Genomic DNA, 19,027 nt, shown 5'->3' with positions numbered 1-19,027 from the left:
AATAACACTTTGTGTGCTGTGGGAAGCAAGTGGAATGACGTCCTGCAGTTTGTAGAGTTTTTATTTTATGTTAAAATAAAGTAGTGTATGTCTCACACTCTGGCAGATGGCACAGTGAATATTGCTGTCCCTTTTCTGATATACCGTAGCCACCTTTGTGCATATCCTTTAAGAATCACCAAAAGGAGTGCTCATACCTATAGTAGCTCGCTCCCCCTGGCTTCCTTTAAAAAGCAGACCACGTCCACTTCCTGGTTGACAGTTTAATGTTCCTTGTGGATCACACCTGAGATACCTGTGAGATACGCTAATAGCTAGATTAGCAACATGTGTGAGAAGTGAGCAGCTCAAAAGTAGGATGTGACAATGATACTACCCATCAGCTGGTTACGCTCACACTGCTGGAGCTGCTTGCTAGAAAAGCAATGGTTGTGGGTTCTAGTTCTGTTAGGTCCAATGCCATTTCAGTCATTGGGTTGGTGCCTTAGGCTTATTGGCTCTATGTGGTTGGTATGGAAATCCTTTTAGGAAGTGTGGAACGGGACTCATGTAAATACACTTTGCATGGCCATTAGTATATATCCCAGCCAGGTACCCCAGGTGTACTCCTTTTCAGCACAGGCGTGTCACCCTAATTTATTTGGAGGAATGTTCAAGGGGATATATACATACATACAACTGGTAACTGATTAATATCTCTCTCCCACTCTTTCCCTCTCCCCCTCTTTCTCATTGTAAGGGGCTAAGGTTTTTAGAGTTGGGAGTAAGATTAGGGGCTTACCGTAGTGGCGAGGTGTGGTGACTAAAAGCCGGCTGCGACTTGGTGAACGGCCGCGACCAAATGTGCCAGACCTGCAGTGCTCCTACCATTACCGCCAATTCTAAACAGCATGTGAGCTCAGCATATCGCTTCCATTTCATTCCATTACCATTTTTTATTTGTGCCGAAATAATTGTTATACTGTATATCAGTTTAAGCTTATGTAGGCGCCTTCATGTTCAGTATTTTATACAATTTTATCCTCGTGTAAACAAAGCAATTGGAAAAATATATATTTTCTCCACTGCTAGCAAAATGAATGCAATTAGGAGCCACGGGAAGCCTGGCACATCTCCAACTGCCGTACAACTCAGGACCTCGGCGATGTGGTTCATTTGTTCACAAGTGCTGCACACAGCGGGAGTTCAGACTCTGTTTTAGACTCTCGTCGAAGCAAGACACATTAAAAAAAAAAAACCTTATCCTTAAGTAATATCTGCTTTGCCATCCTGTGGGGAACACCCGAGAAGCAGCGAGAGTCATTGGGAGGGTCCCACATAAGTGCTAGGTTTCTATCGTCTTGTTCCATATTTCTGGTCTTCTAAGTCAGTCAAATTTGACAAAGCTAAAAAATGTAATTACCTGCGGATATGGACACAGGTGCTGTCCTAACCGGTTCTGGCCAAATCTTGTCCTCAAGGGCTACCAACAGGTCACGTTTTGAGGATATCCCTGCTTCCGCACAGGTGACTCAATCAATGGCTCCATCAATGACTGAGACACTGATTGAGCCACCTGTGCTGAAGCAGGAATATCCTTAAAAACTGGCGTACAGCGTACACCATAAAGAGTGGAAGCCTGGGGACCCTTATGACATACTGTAGGAGGACATGTGCAGAAGTAGACAATGGAGACTGTTTTAAGGTGAAATTAAAACAAGGCTTTATTGTGCCTGTCGCTTTAAACACAGCAAAAATCAACATAAGAGAATAAGCCAAATAAAAAAAACTTATCTCTGCTTTGGAGACTATCTACATATGTAGCTCAGCCCTCTCTGACTGGGTTGGTTAGCTAAGCTATTTACTAGCCCCAAATCATGGAGACATTTATCAATACACATAGACATAGATAATAGTCTTATACGAAAAGTCTTATCTGTTAGCTGGGCTGCTGTAGGGGAAGCTTCTCTGCTCTCTTGGAACCACACCCTTGTGTGCACAGGCAATGTCAGGCTCCAGGTTCGAATCTTGTCCCCTTTGTCTTGTGGTCAGCTTGTCGCTCAAGACATCTGTCCTTCCTTGGTTCAGACCAGTTGTGGACTAAGGAATCTCTGCTCTGTCTCCTGGTTCAGCTCAGGTGTGAGCTAAGGAGTCTCACTTCCTGTCTCAAAGGCAGGCTTTTTCTACCACCTGCAATCAGCCAGGTGGTGTTAGTTAATTGCCTACCAGCAGTTAACCACCACACAGCTGGATTAGAGGCACATTTGTGAACAGGTATAAGTCCCCTGTTACACATACGCTGTACATAATTGGGGTTTGCTTGTAGTCCAGAGGGTGTTTACGATCAGCGTGTCACACAGGAGTGTCGACCGTGACATAGGCAGAATGTGGAGGATACATCCCCTCTCTTTACACCAATTCTCTCTGCACGTCTGCATTAGTAGAAAACGTGTTCTTAAGGTTCCAATGTATATATTTTTTATCGCGTGTTTTGTTGACCACTTCACTATGCTTGAAAACGAGCGGTAACTCTCAATGTATTACTTCCTGGTAAAACATTTTATTTAGAAAAAAAAAACCCAAAACCCGTTGTGGGTTTCAAACTGGGTTTTTTAGGGGAGATCACATGATTGTAATATTTTATTATTTATTAGTGTTTATGATCTAAACATAATTCACTTGAAGTTAGAACTCCTTTTATAAAATTACTTTTATGATAATCCGAAAGCATGTCTCTCTGTCCCAAATAAATTATATAAATAAGTAATTAAAATGTTATAATCTGTATTTCACTATATGGATTAGTGTTCTCCTACAATGACGCCATTGAAGAATGAACAAATACATGAAATGTATTGCATCTCTTCCAAATTATAAATCTGTGACAATATGAGCAGCAATGTATTATACAAGTCTGATCTGAGGGCTGAACAAAATGTGCACTCACATCTGACAGGCTATATGAGATAGCGTGAGACTCATCACATCACTACCTCTGACGAAGCGAGATTCACGAAACGCGTTGGGTTGACTTTTATGAGCCACTGTACTCCTCCAATAACTTGGCACGGATCCAAGTATTTGCGTATTTCCGATACAGGGAGAGCAACTACCCTCCACAAACTTTCACGCAGAACGGAATTGCCCGCCGGGAAGCCAGCAGGGCAGACACAAGACGCTTCCTGCACTGGCTGTGTGAACCTGCTTTACCCCGGGGATCGCGTGAATTGCCCGGGTTGTGCGCGGAGTGCCCGGAGCGTGGAGAGAGACACCGTGGCTGTTAAGCATTACATTCTTATTGCTTAAAAAACATCTACGTTAGTGAGTGTGATCAATGCTTTTACTTTTTTCTTTATGTAATAAACGTATTATGCCATGTGCTCTTCTATATCTTTTACCCAAGATGCAGCTGACCTCTACGTGAACAGCAGGAACCGACGGTGCTTTAAACAAAGAAAAGGGTCTCTGCTTAGGATAAGCTAAGTATACCTCATGTATTGACATCTGTGCTGCCACAGAACATTTAATAGTGGACATTTCCCTTCTGATATAAACCTACCCGGTTCAAACGCCATTTCCGTCCCCTTTTTTCTTGCCATAGCAGGAAAGTGACGCCATCTGATGTCATCAGTGATGCTGCGATCAGGTGATCACTCCAAGGAGCGGTTACGTGATTGTAATGTGCCGCAGGGACTTGGGAGCTTTGGTGCTGCGGCCCCCCAGCATGCACAGGTTTAAAGTTGAAAATGTATTGTACGGGAGTTATTACTGAAGTTTGTTTAGGGCAAGGGAGCGAGAAGGTGGCGACGACGAAAAAAACCCGCCACATTGTCTAAGGGAAATTTCCAATAAATGTGCTGCTTATTCTTATTAAATTTCACTAGAGGTCTGATTTAGAGTTTAGACGTAGTCACAAAAAAATAACGTTTTCATAAAGCAGATAGCGCTGCGCCACCGCTATTTCAGAAACAAGACCCCGATTTAGCGTTCAGAGTCGCAAGCAAGTGTTCTAAAATTATTTTAATGAGGTCTTAGATTAGCGCCATTGGCAATGCGTAATTGTACGGTCCGTGTAAACATAGCGTCTGTACATGTCAATTATGTCGGTGTAACCGTAGCGCTTCAGGAAATAAGGGGAAGGCTCGGCGCTACTTACAGGTGCGCAGGCTAGTCGGAGAGGTCTGGTGCTATATTTTCAGTCAGAGCGTTTCGGAGCCTTCGTCATGGGAAGCACAACGCTTTGACTACTTCCTTCATAGTTTATATTTGAGTGTAAGACCCATAGATTGTGGTCCAAGAGGGCTAGGTTCCTCTATTTCTCTCACAAGAGTATTTGGCTATTATTTGTCAAACTGTTCACCAGGACAGACCTACGGACTCAGTGATTTCTGAACCTGGTGATCTGGTAACACTGTGTATGTGTATATAGAGGTTGGATTATGTAGCCCTGCTTCCTAGCGAACGCAGGCCGCTACCATATGCTGTATTACCTGTAGGCTCACAGGGTCTGAGCCTCTGCCACGGAGAGCCTGGGGTGCACACAATACCTAGAACTTGGTGCAGTGCCTCCACCTGCGACAGCTTCCACCCGAGGGGAAGTGGGTCTTCGCAGGACTTATGTACATAACACACACTCACAGCAATATCCCTTAACCAATTAACTTTACTTGCAGTAACCATATATGTTATACCAACAGGTGTCCCTCCCTAGAGGAGACACTATACTCGGCGTCTCGTCGAACGCTCACCCTCCCTTCTCCTTTCACCAGGTGATCCCACCCCGTGTCCAGTTCCCCTTGGGAATAGTTCTCCCACCCTCAAGTGAGTCAATGGATGTGTATGAGTGTGACTGCGCAGCCACTGTGTCCTGAGTGAATGTGTATGAGTGTGACTGCGCAGCCACTGTGTCCTGAGTGAATGTGTGTGAGTGTGACTGCGCAGTCACTGTGTCCTGAGTGAATGTGTATGAGTGTGACTGCGCAGCCACTGTGTCCTGAGTGAAGGATGGTACCGTTGGTGCACTTTAGAATTACCTGCCGGCTACAATCTTCACAAAGGATCAGCGAGGTGTAGATGACGTCACCCGTAGGTGTCTAGGGCGATCCCACCCAGACACGCTGCGGCTTGGTAGGGGGGTCTGCGCCCAGACCTCCCGCCAACTTAGAACTGTCCCGGTGGTGATAGTGTGGCAATAAAGGGAACCGGAACCTAACTATGGCCAGTCCCTAGCTCCGCTTGTCTCTACGGGGACTCAGGGCCTAACTGGGCCTGGGGCATGCGGCCTAAGTAGGGGGCGGTCTGCCTCCCCACACCGAAGCTCCTTCTCCTCTCCTCTCCAACCAACTCTGAACTCACGTGCGCGCAAACACTTCCTTTTCCTCATGGCCGCGCACCTCATTGGCCCAGGTGCATCACGGGGACCCGCGGGGGCTGCTGGGACCCGTCGTGCTCTACTGTACCTCTTTCATGGGCTTTTCCTCACCCTCGCTCTGCGCATGCGCAACCTCTGCTAGGCTAAGTCCGCGCTGACGCCAACCACAACATTATGCGGAACCTCCGTTATCGGAGTGTTCCCTAACTGCAACATACCCACCAATAACAACAAAAAGGGTGGAAAGAGGGTCCCTGCTACAATTATAATACACCACAGACAAGCATGGTTATGGACACACAGAGCCAGTAGCCCTCTTCTATTATCAACACTCTCACCTATCTAGGAGTAGTTATCAGACGACCTACAATTGTATTTGAATAGCTGTTACCACGGTTAATATAATTATATAACCGTGGGACAAGATAATCAATAATAGCCATTTCTTTATTTACACTGTCATTTTTGATAAATAGCACACAGACACCTCCCTCGTTTTTAATTTGTTGTAATCATTTGGTTCATTATATATTCCGCTGCAATAAATATATTTTAATTAGTTCATTAATAAATAGTAATTTTAATTTAGCTAAGGGTGTTTTCTCTAGTGCGACACATTAGGGAGCTTTCTTTCTTCTGTTAATCACAGTTCACATTCCCAGTCAACACCACCCTTGCACTCTTTATTGCAGTATACTTTTCTGTCATTATACAGGATATCCATTTATCCTCCTTTTTTGGTGTGGTGCGGGGTGCACACTTGACCCCTCTTAAGGTCATTCCTCCTTTTTTGGAAATAAATACACACCCTAAAAAAACGTTTCTTTTGGGGGTGCCCAACCGAAACAAGCTCCGCAACATCATGACGGTGGAAACAAGCCGACCGCTCGCTGAGAAACGAAAGCACAGATTTAATAGGCAGGAACTCAGCGTGCTCATTGAGTACATCAGGCATGCTAAATACATTAACTCTGTCCATTATTTCTCTACTTCTGCCGGTCCAGGTCTATTTTCCTCGCACATGCGCATCAAGAAATCCCAAACGTTTTTAGTATATTTCAAAATTCCTCCCGGACGGCGTCTTTATATTAAGAATCCCGACATGTCCGGGAAAATACGGGCGTATGGTAACCCTCCAGTTGGTGTATAAATAAAAAGTGTTCTTAAATTAAGAACAGCCAATGAACCAACCCGAAATTGGCTGCTAAAAGAAAGTGTACACACCCAGACTGATCGCATTGAAATAACTTCGGTGTAGGCACACCTCCATACCCAACGCATGTTTATCTGAAAAGAAGCCGAGGAACAGTTAGAGTTGGCTAACGACATTGTTATGGGCCTATTTTTGGACAACTGTAAATTAGGGTCCTTTTTCTTGCTAGCAACAAACCTCCTCCATATAGCACCTGTGCAATGAGTTTGTGTTACGACGCCACTGTCATAAGCCAATGCTAAATTGGCCCCTTGGATTTCTGTTCTGATGACAAATTGTAGTCTTGTTGCTGGCATCTATAGAGAACACCTTTGGCAAACATTCTTCTGGATCTAATTTCCTCTAAATATATATATGTTACTCTTCTCGGAGTCAAAAACATATCTCTAGTAAACAATGTATAACAAAAATGTAAAGGATGGACAGATTACCGATCTATACCACAGCCTGTACAAGGAGCTTCTTACTCAAATGTCTCTTAAAAGAGCAATCCAAGCCGTTTTTTTTAATATAGGACTGAAGTCTCTGGAACTGAACCCCGTTAATTTCCGCTCCGGGAACCCCCTGCTTCTAGAGATTCTTACCTCCGAAGGGGGTGCGGTGTCTCTCTGCAGTTTAAAGCTCCCGCGTCACATGGACCAATAGGAAGCCGGACCTGATGACATCACAGCTTTCTATTGGCCCGCAGGGCGCGGGAGCTCTGAAAACTTGTGAACTTTGGAGTGGCTACAAGCACCCCCTACGGAGGTAAGTATCTCCAGAAGCAGGGGGTCCCCGAAGCTGAAATGAATGAGGTTGTGGGTTCAGCCCCAGATATCCCTGCTTCAATCATGTACTTCAAAAAATGGAAAAACAAATGAAGAAAGAAAATGGAATGGATTTCCTCTGTAATAACATACTATAAAAACATGTCAGTCAGGCGTGTATATTATCTATCAGATGAGCCGATACAAACAATTCAATCATGCCAGTTTCCTTTTTTGCCCATGTATATTCTTTTGCAGATAACCTGATGCTCGACACAGTGTGACATATCTTCAGAGGCTCGATGGTAATTAATGATGTTAGGATTCTTCCTGTTGACGTACTAGGTTTTGAAGGGACTTGCCATGAAATTGACACACTGACAAAACAAAAAGGTCAGGGAACGTGTCCGTGCAAAACGAAAGCGTGTTTGACTGAATTACCAGAGCACTGATGCTATGGGATTTAGAACTGGACACATGAATAATATACCACAATCTGAGCTACTTAGTCAAACACTGACAATTACAGCTGTAAACGCCACTGAGTTAAAGGAGCAGTCCCTCCTACTGTTTTTTTTTTTTTTTTTTTAACCCCTTTGAGCCAAGCGGCACTATTTCTGTTTACGGGGATTCGGAAACTTACAGGCGAAGTTATCGGGTTTAAATCTCTGTCAGGGGAAAACAAAATAGCTGCCAAATCTTCGGCCAATCGGAAGCTGCGACATCATCGTTCGTGACTTCTTATTGGATGCTATTTAAATCCCCTTTAAAAACCAGGAAGTAATACCGGTAACTTCACCAGTAGGTAACTCGGGAGCCAGGGTGTCCAATAGAGTTAAAAATACTGGGGGGTTCTGGTGGATTGCTCTTTTACGAGTATAAGGTGTTTAAAGGCATAACATGATAAACGTTTGCGTTTTCCCGACTAAATATACATACAGGGGTAGATTACTGATCTTTGTTCTGTAATGTATGAAAGGCAGAATATTTTGAAGGCAATAATACTCAGCCGATTGCTTAACTATTTCTGGAATTGTGTTAGTGTAGCCCCCCTTCCCCTATTACAATGGGAACCTGGGGTGAGCTCTTCCTTCCTTGGTACAGCGCCTCCACCTGGGAGGGATCCCAACGCAGCGGGATAACCCCTCACAGGAACCAATTACAGTGAAGAATACGCACACGGGTATATATAACTGGTTTACTAACAAACGCACATTTATCAATAACAATAATACCCACCACACACGTCCCCACAATACAATAACCCCAACACAGTGTGGGTACTGAGAGTGCCCCTCTCATGCTTGAGAGACGTGCATTTTTTTCATGTGACCCTTCGGCGCGCCTGGAAATCAATTTCATCTGTCTCGCCAAGCACATTGAGACGCACATGGCCAGACACATTGAGATTTATGGAACTCAACGCGCTAAGCGCGCTCAGCGGCAGCCTGGATGCAGCCTAAAGTGCCCTCTACCTTGTCACATCATCTATTCAGAACGTGGCAGGCATAATTATGATGACATAAGTGCAAGGCCAAGGGTGGAATAAACAGCTGGCTGGCAAAACATGGCTGAGCTTCAATGAAAAATGACAAATGTACATAACGTTCAAAGAATTAAAAAAAAAAAAATGCAATTTTCCACTGACCTCATCCACATGGGAAAACGTTATTGATCATATTTTAAATTATGTAAATAAATAATACAATGGTACATGGAAGCAAATCTGTTATATGCCTGGGCAGCAAAAGCCCAAAAAGTGATAGGAAAATCTAATGCTAATGGGTTTTTATTTTATCTGTGTACAGTACACTTCACAGATAGTATAAACACTATTATGCGCTTACTGGATGTTGAGACAAGAGTTTGGGTGACCCAGATTTATCTTGGAAGCGATTAGATGCACAAAGCCTGCCGAGCCTCGCTGCGTTTCCAGTGGCTTCACAAAACTAAAAGAGGATACCATGCATGTAGTGTTATTAAATGCCCATTGGTCAGCAAGGAACGGCGGCATCATCAGTAAAATATTTGCAGTCCTGTAGAGCAATGTTTTCATGCGTTGGTCTGTCTGTCAGTTGTAGCGGTTTAACACCGGCTGTGGACACAGTGATATTCTGTGCAGATCCTGGCTCACTCTGATCATTATTTGGATGTGGTACATACTGTACGGTAACTATAAACGCTACTTTGTTTCAATTCAATCATGATTTGAACCAGGAGATCCACACGGTCGTCCAACAGGAAGCCGCAATATCACCGCCCTCCCCCCCAACCCCTCTCCCCTCCTCCAATACATATATAAAATACCCCAACTCCCTCCCAATACATATACAAAATACCCCAACCCCCCCAATATATATAATAAATACCCCAACCCCCCCAATACATATATTAAATATCCAAACCACGCCCAATATGGTGGGCTGGTGACTGCAAGGGGGGAGGGGGGCAGTGTGCTGGCGGCTGCAGGGGAGGGGGTGGCGGTGCTGTGGGGGCCGGAGGCGATGCGGGGGGGCTGGCGGTGCTGCGGGGCTGGTGGCTTCGGGCCCGATGGCTGGCGGTGGCCCGTCGGTGCTGCAGGGGGCAGAGGGGTCTGCGGGCCAGGCGACTGGCGGTGGCCCGGCGGTGCTGCAGGGGGGCGGGTGAGTCTGCGGGCCCGACGGCTGTCAGTGGTCTGACGGTGCTGCGCGGGAGTGTGGGGTGGTGGGTGTCTGTGGGTCCGACGACTGGCAGTGGCCCGGTGGTGCTGCAGGGGGGGGTGGCTCTGGGTCCGACGGCTGGCGGTGGCCTGGAGGTGCTGCGGGGCGGCAGGTGGCTGCGGACCCGATGGCTGTTGGTGGCCCGGTGGTGCTGCGGGGGGGGGGGGAAGAGGGCGGGTGGCTGCGGACCCGGCGGCTGTCCCACGCTGACACACGCGCCGGGCCTCCCTCTCACGTCGGCGCGCCGGAAGCTTAGCTCAGCTGACTTCCGCCGCTGCCTTGAGACTTGGCGCAGTGTTTTTTGTTTTTTATATATATATTTATTATCAACTGGTCGGCTGCGCAGGGGGCCTGACTCACGGGGCCAGGGACACCAGCATCAGCTGTCCCCCCCTGTTGGCGGCCCTGTGTGTAGCCTATTATTTCCTGGATAAAGCTACCAATATCTAACTAACATTACACAAGTTACAGTACCTGTATACTATTTGATAGATTGTTAGTTATATTATTATGAATTTACCATATGGTCATACCTTTTGTATGACAAGTAATGTTAGTTAAATAAAACTTGTGACTGTAACTTTTGAAACATATTATATTACTGAGGCATGAGACCTGAAACGGGGTCATAAACTGGTAAATGAGTCAACCGTGGTAAAATAAAGATGTATCTACCTATTGGAAGACCCCCATGTATCCTTAACAAGTTATGAGGTTTCCTATCATAGATATTACAAAGACACCGTCTACGGTACAGAGACATTACAAAGTCCAATAATTCTGTCATTTGAATATTTAACTGAAGTGAACTGACCAAGCCAAAAAAAAACCCAAAAAAAACATTTCTTCACAAAAGTGGTTTGTTATACTTACATTAGTGACGTGTTCAATGTCCCTCGAGATATTACTTTCCCTGGGGAAGTCCGCCAAGTCTAAAAAATTATCCACTATGATCTGACCTATGACATCGTGTCTCGAGAACCTGTCAAAGTCGTACACTGAGAAGTGAAGCTTGCGGGTGGATAACTCGCTGTATGGCACAGGGAATAAAAAAACTTCGTCAAACACGGGGTTAAGCGTTTTCCGATGCACTTTAGTCTGATGCTTTGTTTTTCGGTCCGGAAGTAAATAAATCTTTACGTAAGGGTCTGACGTCCCGGAGAAATCCTTTGCCGGCAAGTTGACGGCTTTGTGTATCTTAACAATAAGTTTTTCCAAGTCACAGTCGTACTTAATGATGAAATTGAGTTTCCCGCAGGATTTGCTGTTGTTCCTTCGTCCATCGTCGGTTTCCACGGATCTCTGCTTATACAGCTCAGGTTTTATACGCCCAATCCCAGTCAGCTGCTCTTGCTTTTGAAATTGCTGGATGTTGAAATCTGGGTTAGAAAGATTGAGCTGTCTTCTAATTGAAGTGTGTCTTGAAAACAAACAAACAAAAACAAAACCAGTTATTGACACTATAAATACAATATAAACCTTAAAACGCGTTTACATCCACAATACTATGCTCTTTTCGTATTTAAATGACTTTTAATAAATAATAGTTTTTCAAATAAGGGTGGGGTGGCTCAGTGAGTAAAGACACTGACTGGCACGGAGGGGAAACCTGGTTTAATTGCCTCAGGCACCAAAACATAGATTGTAAGCTCCTCTGGGCAGGTATTGTGTGTAACAATCCTATGTGCTGCGTACCATGCAGTATACCAGGGCTGCACAAACGTTTTTTATTTGCTCTCCCCCCCTGCTCACGCCCCCACCCCCACCCCCTACTTTTTCTCCCGCATCTGCGCCATTATTTGACGTCACGACGTCGCGTTACCATTTGACCCCGCGACGTTATTTGACTCCGCGTTGTCACGGAGAGAAGGTAAGAGGCCCTGCGCGCTCCCCAGGCATTTTATTTAAATGTTGTGGGGAAGAGCGCGGGACCTCTGCAAGCGCCCGGCTCCCCCCCCACCCCAAAAATGTCGCTCCCCCAAGTTTGCGCGCCCCTGCAGTATACTGTAATTGTGACATGCTTTGAGTCCCATTGCGAGAAAAGCACTATCTGAAACAAAGTTATTATTATAAGTGAAACAATTATGGTTAACCCCAAAACAAGCCCAGATTGGCGTTTCTCAACTCACGTGGGGAACCCAATCTCCATATTTTTCTCCTAAAAAGCAAGGAATGGTTTACAAAAGCACAATCAATAGAGCTTAGACTATGAATCTGTTCTATAAATGATCTTTAGTAGACTGACAGCCAACTATAATGTACAACACGTGGTCTCACTGTGCTGTAGTTCATTTAGATTCAAATTACATCAATACACATTAACTGGTTCACTTTGACATCTCAGATTATTACCTCTGTAGGGTACAGTAGGTCAAATATTTGTATTGTATTTTTAGCTACTCTAAATGATATGTCAGAATCTATTACGTGGAGGTATTTGATTACTTTAATCAATGTTTCTATTCTGAGGATCAGTGACAGCGTTCTTTCGCTTCTGGTAATACCTGTCCTATATTGAACACAATTCTCTGGCCTACGACATAACTATTCACTTTTGTTTCTGCCTTTTTATGCAATGTTTTCCCTGCACCTTGGAGTCCAAAGTATCTTCCTTGATTTTAGCTTATCTATGCACTGTATAAAACATACTGTCAGGCGTTACTGTACACGGTTATTAATAGATATATTAATAGATATATTAATAAGGAGAAGGAGCGGCTCAGTGAGTAAAGTCACTGACTGGCAGTGAGTTTGAAGCAGGGGAACCTGGTTCAATTCCCGGTGTCGGCTCCTTGTGACCTTGGGCAAGTCACTTTATCTCCCTGTGCTTCAGGCACCAAAAACATAGATTGTAAGCTCCATATCTCTGTAAAGCGCTACGTAAAACTAGCAGCGCTATACAAGAATATGCTATAATAATAATATACATATGGAATTAGCATATTCCAGACTACATTAGGGGACCTGTCCTATACAATAACCAGGAATAAATGGAGAAACAAAGCGCACAAGCAAAAAGAGAGCAGGGAGGACCCAGAATAAAAAATAGAATACAAGGGCACTTTAATGTGACAAAAGACCCATCCAACGCGTTTCGAACGTCACAGCGTTCTTTTTCAAGGCTTATAATATTCTTTTATTCCTGGCATTGGAGCGCTTTAGCCTATTTTCTCTATCTTGCTATACAATAACCACACTTATTCTGCTGTTTTCCTCTTTCTACAAAAGGAAATATAAAGACTATATAAAGACATTAGTCTTAAAGGTGCAGATGAAGCAAAAGCCCACATTCCCCCAAAATAGGCCCAAAGTACTGTCGTTAGCCAACTCTAAATTGGGCCCTTGACTTATTTTCAGATAAACATGTGTGGGGTATGATGGTGTGTCTATACTGAAATTATTTAAAGCTGTAGACAAAGCAATATTTTTTTATAAATCAGTACTGCACTATGAGATAATAATTGTAGCATTTTTTTTAAACAACTCTGAATTACATTTTTAATGTATTATAATGTAACAGGCATTTTTGATTCTATTGAAACCATTTACAAAGTCACATCCCCTTCCTCTTCTGAAACAGGCTCTGGCGCACCAATTTTTGAGCCCTGCCCTCTCTCTAGCAGTGCACTAATTGTAGCTAGTGACTGCCTGGTCACATGATCTTCCACACAGAAATTTGCACCGTGGCTACTGTTTTGCAGCAATAACTGGATTAAATAACCCCGAGCAAAGCGATCGATTACAGGAGAACGGATCGATCTGCAACTTAGCTAATCACTTGTCAGTGTGCAGATTGTATTGAATGGGAAAAAATCATATTGAACGGAAAAAAATTAAATAAAAATGTAAACGGCAGCTTGAACTGCAGCTTTAAGATGTCAGCATAGGTATGCATCTCCTTTTATTTGTATGGTAAGTGATCAATAATCTTACCATTTGTTGTATTCATGTCAAACTGGATAAAGGGCTGATGCCAGAAACTATGAGATATGGGGCGATCAGTGAAACTAAAACAGTGGAAATAGCTACTTTGAGGTTCATCTCCGTACAGACACCAGTGTTGTAAACACCGTACTGGGCATATTTATCATCCTGCATCCCAATTCTGTTGACAGTTGCAAATGTGTTTTATAATGTCGATCATTTGGAGGCAATAGAAAAAGGTTCCCTGAAAATGGAATTGTACCATGTGGTGGGGTTGGCAACCTTCCATGATTTCTTGATGGAGAAGTTTGATATGATAAGCTTATTTCACAATACCTCAACATATGGTCAAATGGCTTCATTAAAACTGATGTCAAAACACTCGTTTTCAAATTAAGTCGATTTCAAGAGAAAACATTTTTTTAAATGCCTTAGCTGGAGAATAATCTCAGTTTTAGGTATACAAATTATTCCACCGATATATTTGCAGCATCTTCTGTGCTGGAAATAGTGACAGGTTGTTTGTTCTTTGCTCCGTTCCATGAAGAAATGCTTCAGAGATTCATGGAATGGACCTTTTTCATAGCGTGCACTCAAAGAACGATTTTCCCGCTTCATGTTTTCTCCTGGGCATTTTAAACAGATGATTATTATTATTATTATTATTATTATTGATGGTGTTACCAAAACTATAACGTTTCCCATATGATCACAGTTTGACTTTTCTGTTTATGTCGACAATATCATACATGAGGCGGCAGAAGTGTTTGGACTGAGACAGTTTGTGTGAAGGTGGTACTTGACCCTATAATTCCATTACAATTGTTCTTGCAAAAAGAGAAAACACAGCGCACGACTCTTGTAGTGTAGTAAAGTAATTATATTGTGACAGTATTAAAATGTAAATGATTGCACGTGCAAGATAAATTAATCATAAAAGCAGGACATGTTTAGGGTACATGTTACCACGCTGGAGATGGATAACTTGCTTCGTGAGGATCCCTCAGCATACACGCCTTCTGCTCCGGGCAGGAAACTGAACCCCAGTTGCAGCAAGAGTATCCAATCACGTTAGTGTAGCAAGGTCCGTTACATAGTACCCACAGGGTTACAATGAAGACAGCAATGGAGAAAACCTCTCCTCCACCGCTAGACCCACTTCAGCTTTGAACCGTCAGTATACTGTATACTGGACACTCTCATGCAATTATCTCAGTGCTTTTGACCTTGTACAGGCTGCTTATGGGAACACTGTTTGGCTGATAATTGAATTGGCTGCTGCAGACTTGCGACGCACTGAAGGGGACGTCATTACTCTGATCCACGATCGCAACAGGGTGGAGGTCTGTGGCTGACTGACGGTTCCAAGCTGATGCGGGTTTAGTGGCATTCCAAAAAATAGGAGAAAAGATACCTTTATGTGAATGTACACCTTTGTCTATTTGTAAGTGGGCATGACCTCTTTCTATCATAAAATAAATCCCTATTTTTTGTAATGCACTAGGGCTCTGCGCTGTTGTCTTGTTCTTTTACAGATAAATGTAAGGTTATGCATTTGGGAAACAGGAATAAACAGGTGACTTACAAGTTAAATGGGGATAAATTGGGGGAATCCTTGACGGAGAAGGAGTTAGGAGTGCTTGTAGACAGCAGGCTTAGCAATAGTGCCCAATGTCATGCAGTAGCTGCAAAGGCAAATAAGATCTTATCTTGCATTAAACGGGCAATGGATGGAAGGGAAGTAAACATAATTATGCCCCTTTACAAAGCACTAGTAAGACCACACCTTGAGCATGGAGTACAATTTTAGGCACCACTCCTTAGACAAGACATTATAGAACTAGAAAAAGTGCAGAGAAGAGCCACCAAATTAATAAAGGGGGAGGACAATCTGATTTATGAGGAGAGGCTAGCTAAATTAGATTTATTTACATTAGAAAAGAGGCGTCTTAGAGGGGATATGATAACTATATACAAATATATTCAGGGACAATACAAGGAGCTTTCAAAAGAACTATTCATCCCAAGGACAGTACAAAGGACACGGGGCCATCCCTTAAGGTTGGAGGAAGGAGATTTCATCAGCAACAAAGGAAATGGTTCTTTACAGTAAGGGCAGTTACAGTGTGAGATTCATTACCCATGGGAGACTGTGATGGCAGATACAATAGATATCTTCAAAAAAAGGTTGGACATCTTTATAGAAAGGATAGGTATACAGGGATATACCAAATAAGTAAACATGGGAAAGATGTTGATCCAGGGAGAAATCTGATTGCCAATATTTGGAGTCTGGAACACATTTTATTTTTCCCATTATGAGATATCATTAGATAATGTGTCACTGTGGGTTTTTTGTTTGCCTTCCTCTGGATCAATAAGTAAGTACAGATATAGGATAAAGTATCTGTCGTCTAAATCTAGCATAGGTTGTACTTGATGGACGCACGTCTTTTTTCAACCTCATCTACTATGTAACTATGTAACTATGTAGCTATGTAACTATGTAACTTTTATAGCATGAACACGCATTGCGGTGTAAGCCGCGTCACAGTACAGAGGATCCACATTGCCCTCCAATTGTCAGTTTTATCCTATTCTTTGTACCTCCCTGCAGCCTAACGCATTCATCACACACCTCCTATACTCATTATTCCTTTCCCCTGCTCGTTACCCTGCAAATTGGCTCCGTGGCTTCTCTTTCCTTCACCTAAGCTTGTTCCATGTTTCCTATGGCTGAAATGTCCCATTATTACATTATATTATGTTCTGCTTCCCTGTATGTTTTATTACCCTTCCCCCTTTCTTACCCCCGCTGACAAGCGTTGTAGCATGTGCTTGTCATAACACAACCTGCTCCGATTTCTCATTCAGAGGTGTTTGACTTATTTTAAATGTGTTATTTGGTTTTAATTTAGCACCCAATAGATTTAACCTAGATAGCAGAAGGCAGACAAAGGATTTTAACACACATTTTGCATTTAACCCCTTCAGTAAAGGATGGTGCTGTTATGCATTCTATGACAATGACCTAAAAAAGAATAGTATAACCCAGTGTTTCCCAACCCCAGTCCTCTGGGAACCCCAACAGGTCAGGTCTTAAGGATATCCCTGCTCCAGCACAGGTGGATGAGTCAGTGGCTTAGTCATTTTGACCGAGCCACCACTGCTGGAGCAGGGATATCCTTAAGACCTGACCTGTTGGGGTTCCCTGAGGACTGGAATTGGGAAACACTGGATAACCAGTGATGCAATTATTGGTGCTCCCGTGCTTGAACGAGAGCCTGTGATGAATCCAATGCAGGTAGTAACTGATGGAACACAGGGCACACACGGATTTAAAGTTACTAAACAAATTTATTGAGCCAAACACAAAGTTTCGACCTTAGCGGTCTTTATCAAGTGGCATAATAACACAGTCCTGTGAAGTCCATTATATAACACCCATAATGCTCTCTGTTCAATCATTCCGGATGATATTCACGTGTGCTGGAAATGCCCTCATCTTCAATCATGGAGAACTAATTGGTGATACACATCACAAGGAGGTTACAAGAGTGTATGCTCCATCCGGGTCCTTTGCCTGCAGCTGAGTGGATAGATCCTTCATTTTGGCCATTGAGCCTCTCCTGATCCCTCTCGCTTGCCGTAGTCCATCCGGATCCTCTGTGTGGAACGCATTCGGCGCGCTTTGCGTGTCAGTATTGGCGCAGGCTGCTCCCAGTGTCTCTCACATCCGGATCCTCTGTGTGGAACGCATTCGGCGCGCTTTGCGTGTCAGTATTGGCGCAGGCTGCTCCCAGTGTCTCTCACATCCGGATCCTCTGTGTGGAACGCATTCGTTGCGCTTTGCGTGTCAGCTATTGCTGTCCCAATTAGTGACATATATTGGATTTGCAGAGAATTGAAAGCGCTCAATAATGTAACATCCGCTTTATAATGTAATATGTGCTTAAAGCAGCAATACTACATTCTCCCTTTTTCCCCCTTATTTTTATTATATTTATATGTAAAGCGTGTGATTATGTATAATTCTACATTCTTATCTAAACTGGCAGTCATTTGGTGCTCCTGTTATAAATCTGTAACTATCCTGATTGTGTGCCTAACATAATGGCTGCTTCAGTCAGTGTAACTCAGCAGCTACAATGTATCCTTATATTACTAAGGTAACATTATCTATTGTTACAGTTTGCAGCTCAAACTGCTGGGAACATTGGCAACAAATGATCACAAACAGGAAAATGTTGCAAAGATCTTGCACTGCTGGGGAGGTGTGCCAACGCCTGCTATAGAAACTAAAGGACGCTTTAGAATTTATAAAGAAAATGGCATTAAGAGTTGAATTTAATAAAAATACAGTAAGTATTATCTAATACCACAGAACTGATTTTTTTTTAAACATACGTTTTCACGTGTTTGCTGCTTTAAGAGATTTATATTACAAATACAGAATGACCTCTCGATGCTTTCTGTTCTCACGCTAATCGAGGCCGCCTCATATCGGGCATGTTTAAGACTAACCGAGTCACATTTCTCAGTGTTTACTGATCAATCGCTATCACTATCTTATTCTATCACTATCACATTCTACAGTATCACTATCTTATTCTATCACTATCTTATTCTATCACTATCTTATTCTAGCACTATCACTATCTTATTCTATCACTATCACATTCTACAGTATCACTAGCTTATTCTATCACTATCACATTCTATCACTATCACATTCTATCACTATCACATTCTATCACTATCACATTCTATCACTATCACATTCTAGTACTATCACATTCTATCACTATCACTATCTTATTCTATCATCATCACATTATATCACTATCACTATCTTATTCTATCACTATCACATTCTATCACTATCTTATTCTATCACTATCACATTCTAGCACTATCACATTCTAGCACTATCACATTCTATCACTATCTTATTCTATCACTATCACATTCTAGCACTATCACATTCTACAGTATCACTATCACTATCACATTATATCACTATCACATTCTGCAGTATCACTATCACTAGCATATTCTATCACTATCACATTCTATCACTATCAGATTCTACAGT

The 19,027-nt window shown here is 43.1% G+C and overlaps 1 protein-coding gene across 2 annotated transcripts in view; it reads right to left on the bottom strand.

Annotated features, from left to right (window-relative positions):
* Window positions 1–19,027, bottom strand: part of SYT9 (synaptotagmin 9) — a 100,639-nt gene that overhangs the window by 53,074 nt on the left and 28,538 nt on the right. For both annotated transcript variants that reach the window (XR_012787608.1, XM_075567378.1), the window contains exon 3: window positions 10,882–11,428. Coding sequence is in view for 1 of the 2 variants with exons in the window: in XM_075567378.1 (XP_075423493.1) it covers window positions 10,882–11,428 (547 nt within the window). In the remaining variant the exon portion in view is untranslated. The remainder of the gene's footprint in view (window positions 1–10,881; window positions 11,429–19,027) is intronic.

This window comes from Ascaphus truei, chromosome 12, assembly GCF_040206685.1.
Source record: "Ascaphus truei isolate aAscTru1 chromosome 12, aAscTru1.hap1, whole genome shotgun sequence".
Taxonomy (NCBI): Eukaryota; Metazoa; Chordata; class Amphibia; order Anura; family Ascaphidae; genus Ascaphus; species Ascaphus truei.
Note: the sequence above shows the minus strand (reverse complement) of the source record. Positions and strands in the feature narration are given on the sequence as shown.